At 39.8% G+C, this 26,860-nt stretch overlaps 2 protein-coding genes across 2 annotated transcripts in view; both read right to left on the bottom strand.

The window, feature by feature from the left end:
- ST6GALNAC3 (ST6 N-acetylgalactosaminide alpha-2,6-sialyltransferase 3) overlaps positions 1-26,860 on the bottom strand; it is a 643,023-nt gene that overhangs the window by 24,386 nt on the left and 591,777 nt on the right. The gene's annotated exons all lie outside the window — the stretch shown is intronic.
- Positions 1-26,860, bottom strand: part of AK5 (adenylate kinase 5) — an 86,236-nt gene that overhangs the window by 20,322 nt on the left and 39,054 nt on the right. The window contains exons 7-8 of the mRNA XM_083448432.1: positions 15,544-15,634; positions 10,429-10,505 (exon numbers count right to left, since the gene is read on the bottom strand). Of these exons, the coding sequence (XP_083304558.1) occupies positions 10,429-10,505; positions 15,544-15,634 (168 nt within the window). The remainder of the gene's footprint in view (positions 1-10,428; positions 10,506-15,543; positions 15,635-26,860) is intronic.

Genomic DNA, 26,860 nt, shown 5'->3' with positions numbered 1-26,860 from the left:
CCTGGAAAATTGTTGGCGGCATTTCTGAATACTGTCAAAAACAAACCTTGAGGTGAAGCACTGTAAAACTCAGAGTTCTCTATATGTCACTCCCCGCCTCTCAAATAAAACAGAATTGGGAGGGAAAGGTAATTAAACAAGTTAGAGGGTAGCATGTGGCTAGGTTATGTGCAGAGCAGACCCCCTGAAGTTAATGGACTTAGATTAGTTGTGACTAACCTAAGTTCATTAATACCAAAGGGTTGTCTCTGAATATGGTTTTGTCTTATACCACCTAGTGTCTTCAAATACTTTGCATAGTTTTTCAATCACATCGAGCATGGTTAGCTCAACAGGAATATGTGGTAAAAAAAGCTACGCAGAATATCACAATTTTAATGTATTTTTCTGAACAAAAGGTTAACATGTTATACCTGCAGTGCTTGAACCTAGATTCTTAAATACTTTAGACATTTTTTTCTATACCAGGATGTGTTTCAAAAGCTGATTTTTAGCAGAAACTGGTTATCTCTCTATTTTCACACAGGCTCAAATATTTCAGAATATTTAAGTATTGGCTTCAGTTGAATTTATCCCCTTTTGTCTAGTTTCCCTAAGTTATAATTGATTTACCTGAGAGAAGCTGAGAGAAAGCCATTAAGTCTAAGGCAATGTTTTTCTGACTTTTCATCACAACCGTTACTAACTCTAGGTGTTAGCAAAGCAAGGAATCTATTGAGGCTGCACCTATTTGATACTAAACAATCTGTCTGCTCTAAGAAACTTAGGTCCCTGGTATGGTAGCTTCTGACCTAGTCTTCCTGATACAATGGTACTGAATCCACAAAATCTAACCATTCTAAAATACAGACGATTGAGTGTGCTGCCTTCAGCATTTTAAGAGAATTCCATTCCAAAATTGTGTTTGTTTGTGGGCAGGTGGAAATACTGAAACACTGCTTCATGCACTGCTCTTTTGCTAAAACAGCTACTTGCATATGGAACCATGTGCATAAAATAGCTAACATCATTATTATCATCTCATCCAAAACAAACATCTGACTTCTGAGTGACTTTTCTCCTTGAAGACCAAAACAATCAGGCACTACCAATGCAGCCTGCAAAATTTCTAGGGGCTGACATTAAAATAAGGGTGACTATGGTGCTCTCCAAGTCTTAATTTGTACAGTTTTCAATATAATAATTGTATCTGTTCAGTTGTGTTTGTATTTTTTATGAACTCCAGCTGACACTTTGTATTCAACAAAGTGCTAAGGAGATTGCTCAACCAGTGCAAGCTTCCCTCTATCCCACCCCCTCCCCATCTGCTGTTTGGGTAGGGGGTTTCTCCTGACAGCCAGGAGCAGAACTGGGGAGGACACAGGGGGCATGCAGTCCAAGGAGATAGCAGGCATCATTGAACTGGGTTCCTCTAGTACAAAGATTAAGTTGAATATGGCCCATAGTTTCCCCCTAATGTTGTGACCGTAGATGTTTTTCTTTTGAAGGTAGACATAAAAACCTGGTACTATCAATGATTCTAATTTTGAACAGGAAAGCTGTGAAAGAAATATAACTCTGTATAAATCACACAAGCAAGGGCAATTAGCGTATCATGCTCTCACTGTTCTCATGCAAGCTCTTTCTAATTGCTTATAAAAAACTTGATGATTGTTCCTTAATGTGACTAATAGATAACATGCTATTGAAAATAGCATAAAGTCAGAGCACTTTCTCCTCCAACAGCTGAAGCACTGTGTCCATGAAAGAATAGTTCTGTCTATACTTACTGCTAGGCTTGATTTACTAGTAATTCTATTATTCTAAAGCACGTACAAAAACAAAGAAGGTATGTAAGATAAAAGGACACAGGCCTTGTCCTTAGGCTTACACTTGAGCGAAGGAAAGAGAAAGAGGGAGAGAAATTAAAAATTAAGTGTGAAGAAAGAGCTTTAGCTGACCTTGTTTTTTAAAAAAAGTATATAGTAAAATGTACAATTTCAAAAGCAGCATAGATATGATTCTGTCTCTGCAGCTATGCTGATGATGAGGATGGCAGAAGAACTGTTGGCAAGCTAATAACAAAATAAATTTTAAGTTTCAGTAATATATTTTTCTTTTGGCCATAAACCAGCCCTTTTCTTTTACAAATAATAAATACCTTATAGTACTGCTCTTTTTAAACTGCCGCATGAAATTTGAGTTGCCTTTTATTGTAACCAGACACTGAGAGCAAGTCATACATGTTGCGGTGAGATGAAATACAACCACTCAGGTGTTGTAGCTGGTTTCATAGAATTGTAGAATTGGAAGGGACTCCGAGGGGTCAATAGTGGTGATTTGTGTGCCTCATAACTAAATTCACAAAACAAATGCAATGTTTGCAGAAAACTTGTATGGATCTGTTTTGAACAGAGGTTTTAAGCATTAGCAAATAAATGTCCATTATTCAAACTTTCACTTTTGCATACACCTTTCAAATTTAGGTATGAAGGTTCATGAGAGCAGGCAATGAGGTCAGGCAGCCAAGGCTTCCCTCCATTATTAAGTTGGAAAAGAATAAAATACAGAATGGCTTCTCTCTGAACCTAGACTTCTCAGTCATCACCTCTCTGTTTTATAGCTTCCTTTCTCTATCATTCAACTCATCCATTACTTTTAGTCTGCTGTTTACATATCTGTAGTTAGTATCCCATTACTATGTGTTTTTGTTACAATGAGAGCAAACCTGACCATAGGTTCATGGGCATTTGACTTCAAAACAGTGCAAAGCTGCTTGAATTTAGTTGCTAGTAGTTCTAGAAATAGCTGGAGGTCTGCCTCAGGCAGAGATTTTATTATGCTTCTGAGCTCAATAATTGTGTCATTTGAAGGATACAAAAAATCTGTGTTGAATACCTAACAACCACCTCTAATTCCATAGATAACTTTGGATTAAAACAATAGTTTCATCTTGCCATCTGAATACATTGTATTTGACCATAGGATGACGGTCCTGATACAGGCACCATAACTATGAAAGCCTAGGTCTAGTCACTGTCTGGATGGGAAACCATTAGAGCTGCCTTGAGTTCCATGATAGAAGAAAAGTGGTTTTTATTTGCATGCTCAAAATAGAATAAAAATAAGGTAATAGGATTTTTCAAAAGCAGAAGATCCTGTAGAAATTGATACATCAACAACCAACCAACCAACCAACCATAGCCCACTGACTGCTTCTCATTCTCTGTTACCCTTTTTCTATTATTCCCCTGGCTCTCTGCCCTATCACTGTTTGATTCCTGCTATTCCTCTTCAAGATACCTAACCTCTGTTTTAGACCTAATTCAGAAACTGAGTCATATGGAGTAACAGCTTTGCCACAGAAACCATGACATAAAGGTAGTTCAAGTTGCTCCTTCATAGCTGCGTACATACTATACCTTTAAAGCGCATTTCCGCCCTCAAAGAACTGTGGTTTGCTAAGAGTTTCAAGAAATTATAATGCTGTGAGAGGTAAACTACAGTACCCAGAATTCTTTGAAGGGGGAAAGTGCTTCAACTGTGCTTTAAATGTGTCGTGTGTGCAGAGCCTACATCACACCAGTAACTTTGTATGTTATCATGTTGGATTGCCTGGGTCATGTGTGTGCAACTCATGCCACGTGTAAGTAGCTATCTTGCAGAGGGAGGTGATGATGTGGGAACTAACTATGTGTCAGGATAAGAATATCAATTCATTACTGAACCAATGAAGTGCAGGAGTCAACCATATAGGAAGGGCACTAAGTGGTGGTAAATGTTAACAATTCTGTAAAGATATCACCTCAAACAGCACTAAAAAAACTTATTTTGGTATGTACTCTCTCATTCTAAATTTCAAGCACAGATCTCATTCCACATGATGCTTTATTTGCTAACAAACTCTCAAATGGAAAATGTCATTATTGAACAGCAGATACCCCACCACAAACACCCCATTTTATAATGCCCTAAGAGCATTATAAAGCGGTATAGAAATGAATAAATAATAATAATAATAGCAAAAACAAAAATGCAAATGCAGGAAAGGCATCCTTCCAAAATATTAAACCCACAAAACTATGATGCCTAAGTAAAATTAAAAGCAGAATTTCTCCAAGGCAAACTATAGTTCTTTGCATATAGAATTCTCTTTTTTTGTCTTGCCAGTTCCCATGGTAACTTAAGACGAACAGATTGTTTATGCACTTTAATAGATCTTGTACCATATTTTAGTATTCCAGGACAGGGTCTGTTTTGTTTTTTTAAAGTGCCTTATAATATATTTATAAAGGTATTTTGTCTTGGCTGTCATTAATAAGTGTCCCCTGAGGTTTTTATTTTCTAGTCAAAATGTGGTCTGCATTCTGGTTAGATAACGGCTGTTGTGAAAATAAACAATGAGGTTGTGAAAACTAGAGAGCTATACTGTATACTATATAGAGAGTACATGGCAGGGGTTAGAAGTTGCTTATGATGGCTATAATCTAAGATTATAGTACATGTACACAGAGAAACTTCCTGAAAGAATTCTCCATGCTGCTCCACAAGCTTCTCTTGAAACTTGGAATGGCCTTCAATGCACACTAATGCGCTATGTTCTGGGAGGAAATGTGCCCCAGTTTACACAAGAAAGTACTTGTATGTGCTAAGCTGCAAAAAGGTCTGCAAAAAGCTTGCAGAACACCCAAGAATATCTGTACATGGCCCTGCACTCAGCAGACTTTATTTCTTTTCTGATCATGGAGATCAAAGCTGCTGCTTCTTCTTCTTCTTCTTCTTCTTCTTCTTCTTCTTCTTCTTCTACCACAGTTAGATTATTGAACGGGCTGACAAGACCCTAACCTAGGGCCCATTGTTTTCATAACACAGCACTAGTCTGGATGATGTTCCCAACTCTGAATATTTTTTTAAAAATAGAAATGTATATGCTTTGATTTTTTTTAAAAAAAGTTCTTCCAAGACCTCCAACAATTTTCAAATGGTATGAGGAAAAACAAAGTTTGAGAACTGCTGCTTTAGGAAAAGGATGCAATCTAGGCTGCATGGTTGCACCAAGCTGACTGCTCAGCTGGAATCCTTCAGCTGACTCTTCACAGACACCAGGCCCTTTAAAGCCAGTTTAGCCAAGTTTGTTTGTAGGTATGAGGACTGCTGGGAATAATGCTATGTGGCTGTATTCAACATCTAGTTTGGTCCTAGGGATGCAATCCTAGGTAGGATTACTAAGAACTAGTAGTAAGTCCCATTTAACTCATTGAGACATGTTTCCACCAACACAGGATCAGGATCAGGTTGCAAGTGTCCAATTTCTTATTCCTATGCTAGGTCAGCATAGGGGTCATTCCAAGTATTCAGATATTTGGATGTCATCTTTCAAAACATCTTATGCACCGCTTGCCAATCTTGTTACCTCCAGGGCAGAAACAGGAACTGAATTATCTTCTGAACTATCTTCTTTGCAAAGATCTTCAGCCCAAGTAGTCTCCGATGTGTTTGCCTGGCCAATGTTGCCATTTGCTGAGTAAAGCAACTTAGGCCTGCCAACCCCAATCAGGTATTAGCTAGCTGTTTTAGACTACAATTCCCATCATAACTGAGCGTTGGCCATGTTGCCTGGGGCTTATTTATTTCATAAAAAATATTACCACTTGATTATATAACGCTTTGCACTGTATTGCAAAACATCTGGCGGATAGCAAATTAGATAAGGCTCTTGAAACATTTTTTATGAATGTTTAAAATTTAAGGCTAATATTCTTCTAACTTAACAGCTGACTACTAATCATTAAAGTTCAGCAACCGAGAGAAGCATCTTCAGTCCTTAAGAAAAAATATCACATCACAAGTACATGGGTACTATTTCTTGTTGTATCTTCTTCCTCTTTTTCTTCTTTCTTTTCTTCTTCTTCTTCTTCTTCTTCTTCTTCTTCTTCTTCTTCTTCTTCTTCTTCTTCATGTCTTATCTTACTCTGTGCAGTAATGTCAATCTTCTACCCAGAACAGCTCCTAAATTCTTGCCCTTCACATCACACATTTTGACAGTACCATGACTGACAAGTGACAACAAACAATGTCTGCCTAGCAAGCCAAACAAAAATGTGTCGACCTCTTTCCTTAAGAGGCTGCTTCAAAGCCCACTTTAAAAGCTGCACATTTTCTGGATGCATTTTAAATTTCAAAACCTCTATAAAGGAGCAAGATGATGGCCATTACATAAGAAAATGAGCTAAACCTGTCAGTAACTAGAAGTAGTACTGCCCCATACAGTTTAAGAATTGCTGCTTTGCTATTGCTGATATTTTAGAAGCATCACGTGCTTAACATATGGATGCCTTTAGCTTCCGTTGGCTGTCAAAGTGTTCTGATAATATCTGCTAGCTTTCAGCTCCTTTGCTGCACATGGTTGCTTGGAAACCTAACCCTCTTGGCCCGATCTCTCTGACAGGTGCTTTATCTACTCTCAGCTACATATGACACACTGATACCTAGATACGCATCTTCTTCATATTTGATATTCTTAGCAGAAAAGTGCTTGGGACAATTCACAGTTTGAAGATGGCCCTGAGTAATGAGAAAATCAGCGGAGCATTCAGTTTCTGTTACAGTCACAGTATTCTCAGGCAGCGACAGCAAACTTTGAAGATAGGGCACTTTTATTTGCTGTTAGTGTGGGAAAGGGTTTTAGTATTGCTCAGATAAAGGCTGCAAGTAGGTTTCATTCAGACAGAGGCTGTAAACAGGTGGTATTCTAATTATAATGGTGTGACGCTAACCTACTGCCTGTCATTCTCCTGCAAATTCCATGTGTTCAAGCTACATCTGGAGTTATACGTACATACTGATGTGCAGAGCACCTTTATGCAAAGAGGGGCCCAAATTGGGCCACAGTCTGTCCACACGTGGAAGAGCTCTGCACATATACGTTGCCATGCAAGTATAATTCCTTCTGACACACGTACATCAAAGGAGCATGACAGTGGCATGCAGTGGCGAAGCAGGACTTGCCCCTGCGGTCATCATTACACCCCTCTTTCACTGGGTAGAAGGGATAGTATGACAATGTTTCATGGCATCATACTCTAAATCGCACATTCTGGATGAGGGAGTATTCTTCCTCTTTGTCTGGGCAAAATGCAAATCAAACTTTTTGCATGTATGGAAGCATGCAAGAAAAATGTATACTCAAAATCCATGCATTAGGAATCTAAAACAACGAACGTGGTTGCCCTCTTGACTATTCTAACTAAGTTCAAGAATTGTTTAATCCGCTTCTTAAAATTGCAGCAAATACTTCTCATTTCTCATGCCTGTGCTTCTCCATGTGGACAGTGAGATCTCATTACTGCCAACCATAATTTGCAGCTCTGTGTAGGGACGACAGTCAAATAAAACTATCTGCATCAGGTTCATTTCATCCAGTAAAAGATAAGAACTTGTAACTGACAAAATTAATCAAAGCCTCATGACTTCCTACTCTGCCAATTTCTGTTTGAAAAGTAAGTCTCTCTTGGACTAACACCACCAGTGGTGACTGCAATTATTGTTTGATTGCTAACCCCTTAACAGCACCCACCATGAGCTCTCACCATGGCACCCTTTTGAAATAGTGCAGTCAAAGCCCTTAACAAAAATGGCTATAAGAATTATTACCATGATAAGGATACATTTGTCCATGTATTTTTAAACTTCAATAGAACACAATAGCTGTGGCCCAAATAACATATGACACTGATATTTTTAAATTTTTCTTTTACAGAAAGCATACGCTGAGGAAAAACTGCCTCACGAGACGCCCGCTAAGTGGGGGAACTGTTTTATTAACAATTTTCCCTCTGGATCTTTTCTGCTAAAACTCACTCCCTTCCCCAGCTGCTTCTTAAACCAGATGAACCAAGGATAGGGAGCCTGTGATCCTTCAGATTGTATCAGACTCTACATCGCCAATAGTGAGGAATGATGGGAGTGGGATTCCACTAGCATCTGGAAGTCTGCAGTTTCCCCATATCTGATATAAAGGAAACATGGCGGACAAAGCAGCTCAGGGAGTAAAATGAATGAAGTTCTCCGATTCGTGAAAGGGCAAGTCTGGGTCCATATACTAAAGCTACAGCTCATAGAGTGACCTGTATCATTCATTATAGCTCAAAAATGCTCCACACAGCAAAATAAACAGAATCTCTTCATACCCTAAGGATAATGAAGTCAGTGTTGGACTGGGAGAGCAGGGTTCGAATTCCCACTCAGCCATGAAGCTCACTGGGTGTCCTTGAGCCAGCCACCATCTCTTAGCCCAACCCACCTCACACGGTTGTTGTGAGGATGAAATGGGAAGGAGGAGAACTGTGTACCCCACCTTGAGATCATTGGAAGATAAAGGTGGTATATAAATGTAACACATAAAATGAATAAATAAATAAAACAATGATAGACTTGTAAGGTTCAGAATTGTATACCCACTTCTAAGAGATATGCCCCAAATATATTTACATCTTCGCCACTGATGACTAGAAGTTTTTTTTCTAATGGAAGGTAAGGCAAGGCTCAGGGTATAAAGCGGAATACTAATAAAGATTTTGACCACAAAAGCTAGGTTTTGCCCCTTTTAGTAAAGTTCTTTATTCTGTGAAGCTGGTAACTGAGCATAGCTCTAGTAATTTCATGTTCTTGCCCACTTATTTTGAACTTCCAGTGTTTGAAACTAAAGTTACTGTCTGCAGCTTTAGCAACATGTTTTGATTTTATGTGAAGTCGCTGGCGGATGACTAGAAAAATTCTACACTGCCTTCTGGTTCCCATTTCCTTTCCCAGATAATTTCATCAGGTTGCATCCAGACTTGACATTCTGAAAACAAAGGTCTTCCTTCCTCAAACAGAAGGGCTAAAGATCCAGTGGAACATCCTGCTGGATGGAGAGTGAGAAGAGGCTGCAACTTCTACCAGTTTCCCCTTCTTCCTGAAGCCCTCATTTTCTTCCCAAAGGAACTCACACCTGCCACCTCACACTCTGTCCCAGTGTGGGGCCTTTTCAGGGGTCACAGTGAGCTGTAGGAGGAAAGGCAAAAACAGCCCCTCCTGCCTTCCACAAGTGTCCTATGAGCAGAGTCCTACTTACGAAAGCTCTGGAGCCAACCATATGTTACGAATTCTTACTCTACTTTTCAACAGGGCTGCCATACGTCTGGGAATCGCTCAGAAAAATCGCATCTGGGCGGTTTTTGCTGAATCAGCAAAATGTCCAGGAAAACTCAGACGTATGGCAAATTGGGCTATTTTTATTTTTATTTTAAATGAAAGAAAAGCCCCCCAAAAGCTAGACAACTCTGACCAAAAAAAACCCTCTGACACCCCCATACACCCCAAAGAAAGTTCAATAACTCCATCCAGTTTTTCACTTTTGGGAATATCGCAACCCCACTTTTCACTCTTTGACCTAATGCATTCAGCAATTCATTAGAAAGGCATGGGTTCCTTGGATAACCAGTATTTTCACATAGCTGAAGGCAGTTTGAAAAGCAGATCACTGTTTATGGTGTAACGTTCTTAAGTGGATCCCTTGCACATCTAAATCCCTTGTACATCTAAACACACAGTTGCACATACTTCTGTTAACAATGTACCTTGGCAAACTCCAGGAAAACAACAGAAAAAGAAAAGCAATAATGGGGCTGTTTTTCAATTGCGCAACATGAAAGGGGAAATTTGCTTGGAACTGAGGGGAGCCTGTAAAAGAAAAGAATGCAAAGAACATAGGAACAGAGTACTGAGAAGCATTAGGTTTGTTCAGAATAATAACAATATGCTTGTGATGAAGAATGACATACATTCTGAAATATGGTGGAAGTGCTTTGAATGCTGCATCTATTATGTTGTACACATAAAACAACATTAAAAGTGGTTTATACAACTATTTCCATCATTTGTAGAATATGCCTGCTTTCACCCCTATATTTAAGAAATATCACAATTTTTTTAAAAAATCTGTAACAGTATGTTGAACAATGAAATAATTTAAGTAGTCACATGAATAATTTAACCCTCTATATCACAGAAGTCTACCCTTTAGTGTACAAGGAGGCTAAGGCTGTGTATACATTACCTGCTTAAAACACAGCCGGCCCATTCTTCTTCTCGATTTGGACTGATGCTAGTTTGGGAGAAAATGCATCAAAATGCAGTATTTTGTAAGAAACTAAAGGACAGCAGAGGTTTATTGTGGTTAATGTCCTGCGTGCACCACTTTGCACCCTGAGCCCGGCTTCGGCTGGGGAGGGCGGGATATAAATAAAAATTTATTATTATTGTTATTTGGAAACCAGTGTTGTGAGCACACTGGATGCAGAGTAAATGGGGGTGTGAACACAACCTAAGAGAAAAACGGAAGCTAAAGCAAGTGACCTAAAAGATGATATGAATGAGAGAAAGCTTTTAACTGATAAAATCTATTACCTGGTCTTCAAAGTCAAATTCATTATCAGCAATATCTCCAAGGTCCACAGTGAGATTAAGGTCAACTTCACCTGGACCTAAAATAGAAAAGAGAAAGGGATCTTCTGAAAAGGATTGGTAGGTTTCCCTGTATGTACTGTTGTATGTATGTCATGATTTACACCCCCACTCCACTCCACATATACTAGTGATGCTTTGCTCTGTCAGTGGAGACTGGTGATGAACAAAATATGTACCACCCTACCCTCAATACCTATCAGCCCAGGGCTTAGGACTGCACCGTACTAAGTAAACACGCATTTGGATTGTATAATGTATGTCATAATTAACGTGCTTCACATCTTTAACATAAATAAAAGTTTTGAAGGTAATTTTCTTTCTTACTTTTCAGGCTGCTTTTCTACTGTTCAAACTTAGTTCCAATTGTAGTGAAGCATAGAAAGGCTTTTTTTTTTTTAAAAAAAAAAGTATTCTCATTGACCGCCAAGGGGAACTGCTAGTGTTCTCAGCTTTACTCTATAGAAGTAGAGACTGTGCAAGTCAAAGTATGCATAGTTTCAGGGGGTCAGGAAGGAGATTCTGGTCAATTTAGACCGTGAACATGTTTTCTGTGTTGTTAGGCATCTTTCTCAGCCTTTAAATCAAGCTGCTTCGTATTTATCAAAATAATCAGTTCCTTGAAAGGGCATAAAAGGAGACCATTTCAGATAGGATCACACTAAGGTTTGTGTTGAACATTAGAATCATTTTTTTTCTTGTTCCTGCTGTGTGGAACCTTCTAGCTTCCTTCATCCAGCCAACCAGCCTACCATTATGAGCACTGGGCTAGTTCTCATGCATTGCTGCATGTCCTGCTTGGAGCTCTAACACTCCTTCATAAACCTTGTTCTGCACTCTCCTGCTTTCTCAGCTGCAAAATGTTTGTCACCAAGGATACGTCTTCATGAACAGATGCTTCGGTCGAACAACTCCTTACCATGCTTTAATGTTGCTTCTCTTGTTATTATCAGACGAGTTCAAATGTGAAAAGGGGAAGAATGTGGACAGTACCCCTGCTCCTCAAAATTTTGCTCCTGGAAGGACCTGCTTTGCAGCGAGGCCTAGATATGTCGCTGCCCGAAAAAGGGACCAAATGGATCCGCCTCGCCTGCTAAGGCTAACACTTCTAAGACATCTTGCAGCGCCATTCAGACACTGATGTCTGCTGTCATCTATCACACTCATCATCCTTTACTATCTAAAACAGATTGCTTTACCATAACTGTATCACTTCACCTTAACTTAAGGTTCCAGATGTTTTTCAAAGAATCCAGGGACACTTTTTTTTAAAAAAGAGAGAGAGTGAAATGTTATTTTTAAAAAGTTACTTTAAAAAGAAGTAATATCTTTTCTGCGGTCTCCTCTGTCGCATGGCCTTCCCCTGGGCCTCGGCCTGCTCTCTTGGAGCACTACCCAGTGGCGGAGCAGTCAGGGGTGGGGAGCAGCCATGATGGCACCCTGCCAGGATCGCGCTGCCAGGGGCGGTGTGCTCCCCCCCTCACTCCTCTTCCTTCACCAGTGGTGCTAGCCGCCATGGAGTAGGCTCAGGTCGGGCCTTGGCTTGGCCACGTGTCCTTGCCCTCCCGGTGCTCTCCTATCTCTCCTCCTCAGCAGTGGCAGTGGCACAGCAAGGTTGGGGCTCCCCTTTTTTCTCCTTCCTCTGTCTCTCTCTTCCTTCTCCTTCTTCTCCTCTCCAACTTCTCCCTGCGTTGGCTCCGGGGCTTTCCTGGCCCCGGAGCACCGCTGGGCAGTCAGTCGGGTGGCAGGTGCTCTTGCTCCTGGCTCGATTTGGGTCACGGCGGGGCAGGGGTCAGCGGTTCCCCCAGTTGATGCACCGGGTGTCCCTGGTTCCCCCTTGGCAGTGGCAGCAGCAGTCTCAGCAGCCCAGAGGCAGCCTGGCAGCACAGTTGGCTCTGGCTGGCTTCAGGAGCTGCTCGCTACCGTTTTGCCATTTTTCCTCGCTGGAAGTCCCCGTATGATGTGTCTTGTGCCATTGAACCAATCACGCAACATTCATTCCCTACTAATACACCTACAACACTTAAAATATACATCTGGGGACATTAAATGTAATCCGGGGACAGATTTGCAAATCCAGGGACTGTCCCCGGGAAACGGAGACGTCTGGTAACCATACCTTAACTGCACTATCTGCTTTGCAAACTGTCTTTATCTACCATGGATAGTAAAGGTGGATTCCAGTCCACAAACCAAAACAGAAAACAATCCTCAAATATACTGACACACTCACTGGCCCTATCTCCTTCAGCTATGCCTGCTGAAATTCCCTCTCCTACACAACAATTAATGTGCAAGAGTCCTGTCCTCTTTTTCACATAGTCAATCTGTTTCTATGTAGTGGCAAGGATTCGTCTCCCAGGCTGATATCCAGCTGCTACAACCTCTGACTCTGCTCTCCTTCAAATGCAGTGGCAACAAAGGGAGTTATAATGGAGCAGGTGTACCTTAAGGAGCCTCTCAATAGTCTACAATCCTCTCCTTAGTCTGCTGCTCTTAGAAAATGGTATCAACAGCTCCTGGTTTCTAATATATTACTCTCCACCTAGACAGCTTAACTTTTTCCCGGCTACCAATATTTTGTTGCAAATATGCTCCAGGTTGTTTTGAACCCCCCCCGCCCCCCCGTCCCTAGTACTTTGGAGTCCCAAGCTAGAAGCCCACCAGGGAGGTGGAGTTGCAGTGGGGGAAACGGGCAGGGATAGGAAAGAGTAACCATACCACCTTTATGGTAATCCTTTGCTGTACATGCTTATTCTCTTTTTATTAATGTTGGAAACCATACGTCTGGGAACTCATGATCACTGACATGTGTATTTCTGCCTGGCACAAAGCCAGTTTATTTTGCCCTACACAGTTCAGCACTACTTTTGTTTCTAACTTATACTCTGCTTTTGATGGCAATTCTTTAAGGAATGTTTTCAATTATATCTTATCTGTACATTTTTTTATTTGAAAAACGAGTGTAAATAACCTCCAAGAGAGATACTGCTCATATGCCCTTTTTGTTTATGGACAAATATAGAATGAGATACATATAAACAGATTTAAAGTTTAAAGTCTTGTATTGACGCACAGAATGCTAGAAAAGTGGTTTGAAATTATGAAGACAGCAAGACGCTGTCTTGTTAAGACAACAATTTATTATAGATTGATTGGCATCAGAATGATAAAAGTGCTTCATTCTTATCCTCAGGTATTTCTAATTCATTTTTTTAAAAAAAAAATAATTTAAACTGCAGAATTTCATGACAAGTTGTTGCCCTTAGCAACAGCCTTATTATATGTTAGGAAGCAACAATGAATAAGAATATATTGTCGTCTTTGAAGACTGCAAGTAGTTTTTTCCTTTAAAAAACCATTTCTTCCTACCAATTACAGTACTGGAATTTAAGATGCAAAGGCTTGGATATGCTACAAAAACATTCTGTTGAAAGTCTGCAGGTTAGAATAGATACACTGCAGGAAGAAATTATATTAGTAGTGGAGGTAACTGAGTTAAAATATTTTAAGCAATGATGTAAGCAAAGGGCTCTTTAGCTTTTAATTCTTTTGTTCAGTTTTTTATAGGTCTCCCTCACACTAATAGGAAAGGAAGAATAGGAAAGGAGATTTCTCTTTAATATCTTATTTCTGTTTGACAGAAGAAATAGTTCGAATAAAATAGAGGCAGAGGTTAAAATGATAGTTTGACTAATTTTGACAAATGGGATCCTCTTCAAGGAGTGTCTTGCTTGTGCATGGGACCTTGGGGCCCCCACAGCATCCAAAGGCTTGGCATAGCCTGGTTGTTTCTGGGGCAGTCCCACGATTACACCAGTTGCAACACACAATCAGATTGATTTGAGGGTTGGGGAGGATGATGATTTATAAACGGCAGCGCAACACGTCGGAGCCACTTGTTTCATGCTGCCAAACACACACACACCCGCCCTCTTTGGTTTTCTGTGCTTTGGCCTTGCTTGGGATTTCGGTTGGTCACCTGTTTTGTGGCAGGGGCCTGGTAGGAATTTTGTACACGTGGCAGATTGGCACTGGCCATTTGGTTTTCGCCTATCTCCCAGCATTTGTCACAACTTTGTAAGGTTTGGCGGTTAGGCATTGACTTAGTTGTGGATGGGGGAGGGGAGGTGGGGCCATCACCTGCCCCTCCATGAAAAGGGTATTCCGTTAAAGGAGGCTGGGGGTCCTGGATCTCGCCAGAGTCCACTTGAAGGGCTAGGGCCATGCCAGGACCACAGGATCCACGGGGTGAGCTACAGTCGATTTGCATCAATGTAGCTTCCTTGTTTGGTTTACCCTTCCAGACCTCCTGTGGGGTGAGCAGGAGTCAGTTATAGTTTGTCAGTGCCTAAGCCAATACCGCTCACATTGTGTAATCAATAAAGTTGTGGCCTAAATTTTGCCCATCAACCTTAAGCTAAAATATGAGTCTGTGTGAATTTATTTCCGGGGGGTTAACCTGAGGTCCTCGAAGCGCACGACCTGCTTAATATATATTTTTTTGCATTTCCCAGGTTTACAAAACCGTAAACAAGTCACACAGTGCACATGCACACACATACAACATTATAGTATGCTAATAAATACCAGTGGGTTTTTGTGTTTTTAGTATGAGAAAGGCCTGCTACCAGGAAAAAATATTGTGGGCTGCTTTGCACACTGCTAAATCTTACACACAAATCATATTCAGGAGGAAAATGGGTCAATTCATCCTTATACACTGTAATGTGTGATGATCACTTAACACATTATGATCCAAATGTGGTTTTAAAAATCCTTTATGGTGCAACTTTTCAAGTATGAATTTGAGAATATGTGAACCATCCCTGTCTCATACATTATATATTGTATATCAACAGAACATTAATGGTGCTCAGAAAATGTCACATATTAGTGCATACATAATAGACATGGAACCCCCTAAAAACAATGACATTTAACTTTTTTATTAATATACTTTTTTCTGAAGCATTAATATATTTTGATCTTGAAAATATGTTACATTGTGAAAGCAAGGCTGGGCCTACAGTATTTGGGGGTTAATAATCAACTCACCTTCAACAGGTTCTTTAGGAGGAAACAATTTGTTGTCAACTGCCATGCTTATGTCTTTGAATACTTCTTCCTCATCTCTCTCAGCATCAAACTAGTAATAAAACAGAAGGGGATCAGACATTCCAAAACAGGTTTGGTTATTTATCTGAATGTTATGGTATTATACAAAGTCTTTTAGATCCAGGTGGAATATTCCTATAAATACCAAACATCATTGAAGCATGGAACCACAGTAGAATCTGCATTGGCTTCCTTTATTCCCTACAACAAAACACATCAATCACACTTCTGTTTTACTGTAGTGAACCAACTGAGTAGGCTTGTGCAGAGACACCGCTACAGAAAATCATTCAGGCGCATAGTGCCCCATGATTCCAAATAGAGGGGAAAAGAACGTTGCAAGAACAAACGACAATTATCCACTGACATCAAAGGCACTGCAGCAGTTACTTATATTATTGCCTGCACACCTGTTTTGCTTTCTTGCATTGCTGAAGTACCAAGACATAATGGTGCAATCGCATGCCAGTTAACAGAAGCACAATAAATGTAAGGCAAAACCCATTATTGATCAGCGCATGAAGGATATTGAGCAGCAGAATAATCTGGCCTATATTAAGAAATTTAGTGCTTGGTACGCTTATCTGTCCCCCTCCCATTTTGATTTTCGGGCACCTTATTTGTCTACCTTAACCATTCCAAAACTTAGGCGGGCCTTTACACTGGCCAGACTAAATATGTTACCCTCAGCTGTTCTTGAAGGTAGATATCAAAAAAATCCATTTGAGAACCGGCTCTGCCCCTGTGGAGCTGGCTATGTAGAGACGGTGTCACACGTTCTCTTGTCTTGCTCCCTATATAAAGATCTCAGGGACGAGACCATTACGCCGCTCCTATCTGCCATCCCGGGCCGCTCTTGCGAAGCCAAATTGTTCTCACTTCTAGCCGACCAGAACAGCTCGACAACAGAGAAGGTTGCCAAATTTATCGAGAGAGCAATGAGACTGAGAGCTGTTATCTGAATGACATCAGTGTCGTCACCCGGATTCCTCGCCTAGGTTTTTATGATTATTATCATTATGTTTTATTATTATTATTTTATTACTTCTGCCAAGTTTTAAGTACAGAGATTATTAATTTACCTAGGGTTTTAATAGGTCACAAGATTTTATGGTAACTATATCTGTAATGTATTTCTGTTGGTGTTTGTCCTTTGATGCTATGGCCTGTCGGCTACGCAAATAAAGTCTAGTTACTTAGCCATTAAGCCCCCAACAGCCCTTGTCCTGCTTCTCTCTGAGCCATTCCTTATCTATTTAAATGATGGAGCAGGCATTGCACTCCTTTATTTTTTCAGTGGTTGGTGCAATCAGATTAAAATAACAATATAGTAAGCTATTGATATGAATAATATATTTTTCAAATATATGTGCCCAAATAGTAAGATTGTTTAAATTTGTTACCTACCCTCCCAGAAGATACTAAGGATACCGATGATTTACATTGGGATTGTGCCATTATATTCTCATGACAATGTTGTGAGATAGGTTAGACTGAAAGGTAATGATTTTATTTTGGGTTTCATGGTAGAGTGAGGATTTGAACTCAGATCTCTTTGGTCCAAGTTGAACACTCTATCCATTATACCTTACTGGTTTTGTTCAGTGGGCTCTCAAAGAAATTTATATTAAAACACAATTAAATATGTCTATTCACGCAGAAATCTTTCTATTTGCCCATACAAAATGGGGAACATGTTATATTTTATCCATCATAACCAGCACAAAACCCCTCTTTCATTTCCTTCCACCACAATGGGCAACATACTTTAGGAATGGCCCCGCATACCTATTTCATCAAGTTATTTGTGCCCCCCTCTAAAAAAATAAAATAAATAAAAGTGGAAGCTCCTGTATTCTGGGGGAGGATGTAGATGGAAGGAGAACAGCAAAGGCTTGTGACCACCAGGTACTACCTTAAGGATTAACAGTGGTTTGTTTGTTTTAAGAAAAAATGGTGCTGGTACTCACCATGAAGCTATTACAGTAAATGCAACACTTTTACCATTGGGGGGAGGAAGGGGGGTGTTGGTACCGCATACCTTTGAGTATACCCAGAAAAAAGCACCGATTAAAGAATGTTATTTGCCCAAAAGTGGAAGGATGAAGAGGTCCCGAAGAAAGAAGATTGAATGCAGAAACCAGTGGAGAATGCCTAAATGGCGAAACTTACCGGAAGAATAAGAAACCTTTTAGAAGGAATGGAAGTGGTTTATTGAGTATTTATAAACAAACTATAAGCAGATCGAGACACTGGCAGGATTATTGTAAAAACCTGCAGTTTAAAAAATAGATATGAGATATATATGAGAGTAGACGATTAAAAGAATAAGGCAATTTGAAGTATGCAGGAAAGGACGAAAATAAATGTAAGGAACCGCAGAAAGAGCGGGGAGGGAGTCAAAATTGAAAATGTTAAAACTTGGTTAAATAATTGTTGTAATGTATATAAATGAAAACTATAAAAAATAAAGACTAAATGCTGCTGAAATGAAGAAATTTGGGAAGGGAGATGTGTGGGGGGGGGGGGAGCCATACATGAATTTTTATGTGAAAAACTAAGAACTCACATTTGGTAACAAAAACAAATTCCTGGGGGAGGATGTATTCAGAAGTCCTCTTTACCTTTATTTAAGTGAATGTCTCCCCCACTGAGTCCCTATGCAAACACTTGTCCCCTAGCTGATGGATCTGAGGGCTCTAGTAAGCAAACAAACATATCCCACAAGCTTGAAGCTCATCCATCCATATAATACATGAATATTACAGAAAAAATGAACTAAGATGAAAAAATAAAATATAAACCTTTGCAACACAAATAGTCAATGTCATACCTTCAGGTAACTAGTCTCTGGAAAAGCCTCAAAACATCACACCTATCACATTTTTAACAGTATTCTAAATAACTAGTATGGACAGAAGAATCACTGTGAAAAAATCAATGAGCAATTCAGATTCAAACTGATGGGAAATTTGTTTATTCCCACTTTCTATGCAAGGAGGATAGAATGTCAAAGTAATTTTCCAAGGAACTGAACGGGAGGAAGCAGGACATAAATCCAGCCCAAGTCAACCTACTACTTATTCCCAAGCGGAATTCCGAAGCACACTTAGTTGAGACTAAGTCTCATTCCACAAAGCAAAATTGCCAAAGATCAGGCTGCTGGTCTTGTATGCATGTCCTCTGCTGTGCATGCTTTCATCTGACAAAAATAACATTCCTTAGCTTCCTGTGTTTGCCTTGCCCACCAACCTTGGAGCAGCTTTAATTTCCAGCTGACTCCATCTGGCAGAACCCCCATACCTGAGGTCGTTCTTCATTTTGGATTAATGTTTTGTTTCATGAAGAATGAATCCAAAGGGCAAGCAGCTCATTTATATTTTAGTGGGCCTCTCCTGCTTTTCCTGCTAACACTCCACTGTGCAGTTTGATGCAGACCTTAATCCCAACACTCTGAAGCCTAGCTTTCTTGAAGAGACAGACAAGTGCTCAGTCTAAAGCAATGTCTTGTGCTTTTTTTTTTTTTAAAAAAAAAACTTTAGTTTTAGTTGCTAGCAGCAGTACTAAGCAAAATTATTTGCTTTAACCCTCTTTTTTGCATATATTAAGGTGTTGCTAGGATATGATCATATTCTGTAACACTTCACAAATGAACAGGAACAATCTTGTGTATTTGCACTCCAATTCTCCCACCATGGAGCCATATTCTCCCACTATGGAGTCACTACTTTCCTGTTATTACAGAGAATAGCCGTCTCTGGCAGCTGCATCATAAACTCAGTCAGTGCCTGTCCTGCATTACTTTAAAAGAAAATAGGTTAGCGGGCTTTGGCTGGAATGACTTTCAAGTACATTTCTCTTACAACAGCTTACCAAATGTTTAAATCAGGTACAGGGAGTCTGTTGCCCTCCAGATGCCTTTGGACTACAATTCCCATCATTCCTCACCATTGGCCACGCAAGCTGGGGCTGGTGGGACTCACGAGTCCCCCATTCCTGGTTGAAATTAAACCACAACAGTTGCAGCATGTGAAAGGCCACTAAACTGTAGGGCCATCTCTTGTTTATCTCAACTGTTTTCAAAATGAACAATAAAACTTGGCCAAGTCACTGAGTAATAAATACATTCTGAATTTCAGAAGCATTAATCCAAAAAGAGTTCTATATTTCCAGCCGAAATCTGTTAATAATTCTTTGAAAGAATTGTGTCTAACTAAGCAACATTCCCCAAAATAATTGATTTTATAATGGTGGCTAAATAATGTTATTATACTTTTAATACTATTTAGCCCAGAGATTTCCAAACTGTGTGTTGTGACATGTTAGTGTGTTGGTTGCAGTGTGTAGATGTGTCATGCGAATATTCACCACGCTCCTCCCAGGGCTGGAAAGGGGTTAGGCTGCTAGTAAAACTGAATTACTGTGTCACAAAATGATGCATGTCTAAAAAGTGTATCAACAACATGAAAAGTTTGGAAAGCTCTGATTTAGCCCTTCATAGAAACACCAGGGATTGAATCGGAGACCTTCTGCAAGCAAAGCTATCATTGAGCTACAGCCCCGTCCTCTTAGCAGTTTATGGTTAACAAAAATAACTGTTTTTTAAAAATGTGCCATTGTCGCCTACTCCAGAAATACCATTACAATAAATGTTTCCTGTTTTTGAAAACCTTTATGAACATTTTAAATTGGTTTAACCTTTACATTCTGATGGCTCTATTTTGATATTTTGAAAGTAACAAAATCACAGAGGAAACCTAAAAATGTTCATTTTCTGGCAGCACATGGCTTGCTCACTCCCTTTCCCTCTCACGGTGCAGGTTAAAGCCTGTGCAATCAAACATGGCTCTCAAATAACTTGCCATCAAAAAGAAGCCACAGACCTGCTTCTCATCGCTATAGTGAAACCAGGATGCCATATATGACCCTCTTTGGGCAGTCTACCTATATGAATGATATGAAGCACCATAAATACAAGTGATCACAGGCAAAAACATTTCTCTTTAACCAGGCCTTTGGCTTATTGACATCTAATGCCCTTTTAAAATATGCTGTGGAAGGGAGGGTTATTTTTTAAAATGTTTTTATTAAAGATTTTCTTTGGTTACTAAAGTACATACAAGAACTCAATTTTCAGACCATAAAGTCCTTTCTATAGATCAGTCATATTTGATGTGAGACTTTAATACTGTATACAGTATAAGGTTGGGGGAGAAGAGTGGGGGGAGAGAGAAGGGGGGTAGCACACTTTCATTCTTTCACATAGTGTATGTGTGAGGTTTGTGTCAGCGTCGTATAGGTAGGTTTGTCATTGAGTTGTCTTTGTCTTTGTTGTGTTATGTATTTTGTGTTTTTTATATTGTAATTATGTGCTGTGAACTGCACTGAGATCTCCAGGTATAGGGCTGTATGCCAATTTAACAAATAATAAAATAATAAACATAATATTTGGGTTGTAACAGTACATATACATTCTCTCTAAAAGTTAATTCACAAAATAATTGAAGGAGATTATTGGAGAGCTACTGAGCTGACTCTTATTAGTTCTTCTTATATGGTAGTTTCATAATTTGCTTGATGGCGTTAATTATCATGTAACTAAGCTGCATTCATCCTAACCCGGTAGCAACAATACTACATTTCTCCAATCCTATTAACACACTGGTCACATAACCCCCCAAAAATGCTCCAAAAATTCAAATTCCTCACCTACAGTCACTTTATCTAGGCATGCAAAGACTTAACATTGTGTCCATGTAAACTTGCAATCTTTCATGAATCACGATTGGTAAGAGACTAACATAATGAGCTGTGTCTCAGTTAAAGCTTTGGATCCACAGCCTGGAGGTAGAGCACCTTCGCATGCAGAAAGCCTCTGTTTCAATCCCTGCATCTCCAAACAGAGCTGGGAAAGAGTATTGGCTTCAAAAATAAGCAGGAGATGCCTAGGGACCACTGAATAAAACTGGTCCTCTCAGATGTCATAGTTAACAACTGCATCCTACCACTTGTTAATTTGAAATAAGTCTCCCTAGTAAGTATCTGAAGGACCACAGCTTAGAGTCCCATGCTATGCAGAGTTAGGCATAGCTGAGCACACCAAAATGAAACAAAATCCTCTGCATACTTACATAGAAGATCCACAGAGCAATGGGACATACTTTCAACTAAATATGAACAGGGTTCGTCTACACTGCTTTGATTAAGTCTGTTCATTAAACCAATTTTAAAACATGTTCCCACTTTGTACAAATCAGCAACTGGATGAGTGCTGTGTGTTCCCCCCACCCCACCCCCCAAAATACTCTGAGAAAACTGCCATGCTTAATTGGAAGTTCTCTTGCTGTGAGGCTAATATGTGAGTAATGAGAAGGTTTGCTTTGTGCTGAGTGGGTGACTAGTTAGTATTATGTGATAAAAAATGAAGGAGGAGGGCCATGCTTATGAATCTGGCTTATGAATGCATTTTAACTGCTTTTAAAATGTAATGACAGTTGTGCTGAGCGTTTTTGACAGAAGAAATCTATTTACTCTCCATTTCTCCTCCCCGAATCAGTTCTTAGACATTTAAGTTCTGTGTTGTCATTTCTTTTTTTCCAGCGTTGCCAATGATGCACTAGTCAAGTTGTTTTGCTCTGTCCCTCAGGCTGTCATCAGTAACTATAATAGAAGTGGACAGTATATACACAGGTGTCTTGGACAAGGGAATTACAGTGGTGGAGGAAAGTGGCATAGGTATTAAAACTCAGCCTAGTTTCTCTCCTTATTTTGAATCCTTTTCAAGACAGCTAATAATAACTAGAGATGTAGGATGGTTTACTAAATGTACTGGAGTCACATAAGAATGCAGTAAGTCATCTTACACTGAGCCAGACCAAGGATCTAATGGGTCAATCTGGCAGCAGATTGTGGTCTCAGACAATCCTTCTCCCTAATGCTGCTATTTGACATATTTTACTTGAAGATGGAACCTATGTACAGGAAGTCCTCTACTACTGAGCTATATAGCCCCTAAAAGGTACAGTCTGAGTGTAATCTAGTGACCTCTGGAACAGGCCCTGGAGATTCAGCCTTTGGTTTCCCAGCTGTACCCAATATGTGAACCCAGGACCTTGAATAGAGTACATGCAGCACAAATTAATCAGGCAAAACAGCTTATGCCCCACATACTTTACAGCACAATCTTATACATGTCTATTCAGAAGTAAGCCTCCCTGTTTAATAGGATTTACTCCAAGGTAAGTAAGTATGGTATTTCAGCTTTAAAGATTATCTCTTCCATTACTAACTTGTAGGTCAATCTACCTGTTGATGTCAGATCGCTTTCTCATGAAGACAAATGCTTACAAGGCTACCTAAGATAGTTTGCCTGTTCAACTGAAGGTAACTACTTTGGTCATTCCAGACAGAAATAATTGGTTAGAGCCTCCTTATGAAAAAAGTATTAATTGTAATTACTCCCTTACTCAACGATCACTGAATTTAAGATCGTGGATATAAGAATTGCATTGCGGAGAGAAAAGGTGTTTTTAAGGGAGGGGCCATAAATTACTCTGGAAAACTGTTACATGTGAACATATTCATTAATTGGTTGTTTCAAAGCACATTTTCTTAAACTCTCTGGGGCTAAACTAGTCATGATGTGATTGGACCATCCAATGTCTTATTCTTTGCTTAGAAGCATCCATTGGGAAAGGGCGATTTGGACTTGGGATCACAGTGCTGGGGCATGGGGGTTAATCTTAGTGCCGTTTTCTCTATCAGAATCACCCCTGCCTTCTAAACTGCTCTTAGTCATAAAGGGAGGAAAAGGCAGATGCCCAGTATTTGAAATAAGTCTCCCTAGTATCTGCCCTTTCCACCCTCCCCTAGGGGGCGTTATAACAGTAGCTTTGGATAAGTCCAAACTGAGCTCCCCTGAATCTACTTTCAAGCAAAGAAAAAGACATAGGCAATCAGCTCATAGATTTATTATGTCAGCTAAGCCTCAATTCACAAATGCAACAACCTATGTGTAGCTGCTGGTAACAGAAACAAGCTTCTTAATATGTGGAACTGCAATACCATGCAGTTCCATCATGAATCGTAGGCACAGGTTGTAGGATGTAAAAACTGGCTTAGATAACTAGCACACTTCCCTTGTATGTATCCAAACAAAATGTTCCTCTGCTAACAATTTCAAGCTTTGGTCGTTTAAGCAGGAGAATGCCAGCCCTTCTGCTATCGGCTGTTGTTTGTTTCTACCTGAGATTTACTGGTTACAACAGTAAAAGCTAACCTTCAAATTATATGCCTTTAGGTAAGCTATGTCGGTAAAGAAAGGCATGAAAAGATTTTAAAACCAAACTACAATTGCTTCTTAAAAATATTAACTGCAGGTTCATAACTGATGTCTACAAGAGCTCCCCAGTGTTCACTTTCATGCCCCAAAATACATTAGACCTAATTTATTTCATTCAAACTTATATTTATGCTTCTTGAATCATATTCTCAATTTAAACTATTTTGTTATATTGGCTTTTGGTTCATAAATACAATAAAGATTATGGGCATTTAAAAAGTTTATGGACTTTGAAAATTGGATTTGTTTCCCTATAGCAATGTTTGTATTTCACAAGATTTGGTCCAAGGGCTTATTTTTGAGACAATACAAAACAACAACAGTGTAAACTGAAAGCTTGGAAACATGATATCTTGTAAGACTGCAATACACCATCTCTCAGTTGGATCTTTCTTCTGCGTTCCAATTTTGAAATGCCTCTTTTTCTCTGCTAAGAATAGCTACAATCCCTGAATTTCCAAAGATATGAGGACTGAAAAATGGGAAGCACAATACATGAAAAGTGGAACACATGCTATACATGCAGAAGTCACAGGTTTGATCCCTGTTATGCCCAGGTAGGACTGTGAAGGACCCCCAATATAACCAGATGAGCCACTTCTACTCAATGTTGGCCTGACTCAACTTAAGACAACTCCTGTGTTCCAAATCTTTACTTCACCAGCTGATTCTCACCTACAAATGCCTCCCAACCATTTATCCCACAGATGGACTCACTCCTGCCTTTGAAAGTCAGCTTGTAGGCGGGTATTCATAGAATCATAGAATCATAGAGTTGGAAGAGACCACAAGGGCCATCGAGTCCAACCCCCTGCCAAGCAGGAAACACCATCAGAGCACTCCTGACATATGGCTGTCAAGCCTCTGCTTAAACACCTCCAAAGAAGGAGACTCCACCACACTCCTTGGCAGCAAATTCCACTGTCGAACAGCTCTTACTGTCAGGAAGTATTAAAAACTGCCAGGCAGGGAGAGTGTTAAGAAGCTAATAACTTCTAGCCCCACCCTGAGTTTAGGCTACAAAAGCTAAACAATCTGTAGGGGGGGAAATGCAAATTTCTAACCCAACTAAAATATACATTACTTCATCATTATTTACATTAATTATTCAGTTCATGTTGAATAATTTTTATTGCCTAAAACTATCTGGACAATTGGCTGGTTATTTTTGTCTAACCGAAAGTACATACTAAATGTATTTTTTTTAAAAAAAATCAAAAGTACAATCAAGCCAATAGGTATGCAATGTAAAGTCCCACTGACTTAAGTGGGAAAGTAAAGCAGGCTGTAAATGTTAAATATGCTCCCATTGTATCTATGGAAATTCAGAGTGCTTAACTTTGGCTGGATCATACATACTGCCTTTTTATCATATGGTACAAAGGGAAAGGAAGTGTGGGAAGGGCTTCAGATGTCTAAGTAACACTGTTAAGTGTTACTTAGTGGAGTAATGTGATTGGATTATGTTACTACATTCTTTATAATTGTTATTGTGGAGGTGGAAAACTGCATAATTTCTCAGTGGCTTGAGAGCGTTGAACTCTAGAAATCAAAGGCAATATAACACAACATGTCTCACTGGAACTAAGAGGAAAGGAAGCTTATTGAGAACTAATGTATAAAGCGCTTGCAAAATACACAGTTTAAAGCAGAGCCTCTTGGGTGTGTTTAAATTTCTATTGCCTCTGCTGTATCATATATACTTACTAAGCTTGGGTCAAAATTAAGGGAGAGAAGAATAACAGTGACCTCATTGTGGGAGTTTACTATAGATCCCCAAGCCAAACGGAGGACATAGATGATGCCTTCCTGGAACAGATGGCCAAGCATGCAAAAGGAAGGGAGATAGTAGTAATGGGGGACTTCAATTACCCAGATATTTGTTGGATGTCAAACTCAGCCAAGAGCATAAGGTCAAACAGATTCCTCACTGGCCTTGCAGACAACTTCATTGTCCAGAAAGTGGGAGAAGCAACAAGAGGAACAGCCATTTTAGATCTGGTCCTAACCAATGTCGATGACCTGGTTAATGGGGTAGAAGTGGAAGGATCATTAGGCGCAAGTGATCATGCTCTTCTGAAGTTTACTATACAACGGAAAGGAGCAGCCAAGCATACTAGGACTCAATTTCTTGACTTTAAGAAAGCCGACTTCATAAAACTTAGGGAAGTGCTGGGTGAGATCCCATGGACAGTAATACTAAAAGGAAAGGGAGTTCATGATGGCTGGGAGTTTGTTAAGAGGGAGATAGTAAAAGCACAACTTCAGGCAATACCAATGAGACGGAAACATGGAAGGTGCCTAAAGAAGCCAGGGTGGCTATCTAAAGAACTTTTAACTGAGTTAAGATTAAAAAAGGATGTGTACAAAAAATGGAAAAGGGGGGAAACCACCAAAGAGGAATTCAAACAAATAGCCAGCACGTGTAGACACAAAGTCAGAAAAGCTAAAGCACAGAATGAACTCAGGCTTGCTAGAGAGGTTAAAAGCAACAAAAAAGGCTTCTATGGGTATGTTCGTAGCAAAAGGAAGAACAAAGAAACAGTGGGGTCACTCAGAGGAGAAGATGGTGAAATGCAAACAGGGGACACAGAAAGGGCTGAACTCCTCAATGCCTTCTTTGCCTCAGTCTTCTCCGATAAAGAAAACAATGCCCGACCTGAAGAATTTGGAGGAAATGATTCAGAGGAAACACAGCCCAGAATAACTAAGGAGATAGTACAAGAATACTTGGCTAGTTTAGATGTATTCAAGTCTCCAGGGCCAGATGAACTGCATCCAAGAGTATTAAAAGAACTGGCAGATGTGATCTCAGAACCACTGGCAGTCATCTTTGAGAATTCCTGGAGAACAGGCGAAGTCCCGGCAGACTGGAGGAGGGCAAATGTTGTCCCTATTTTCAAAAAGGGGAAAAGA

Source organism: Podarcis tiliguerta (genome assembly GCF_965153285.1).
Source record: "Podarcis tiliguerta genome assembly, chromosome: 6".
In the NCBI taxonomy this organism is placed as follows: Eukaryota; Metazoa; Chordata; class Lepidosauria; order Squamata; family Lacertidae; genus Podarcis; species Podarcis tiliguerta.
The sequence above is the reverse complement of the archived record's forward strand: the minus strand, read 5'-3'. Positions and strand labels throughout refer to the sequence as shown.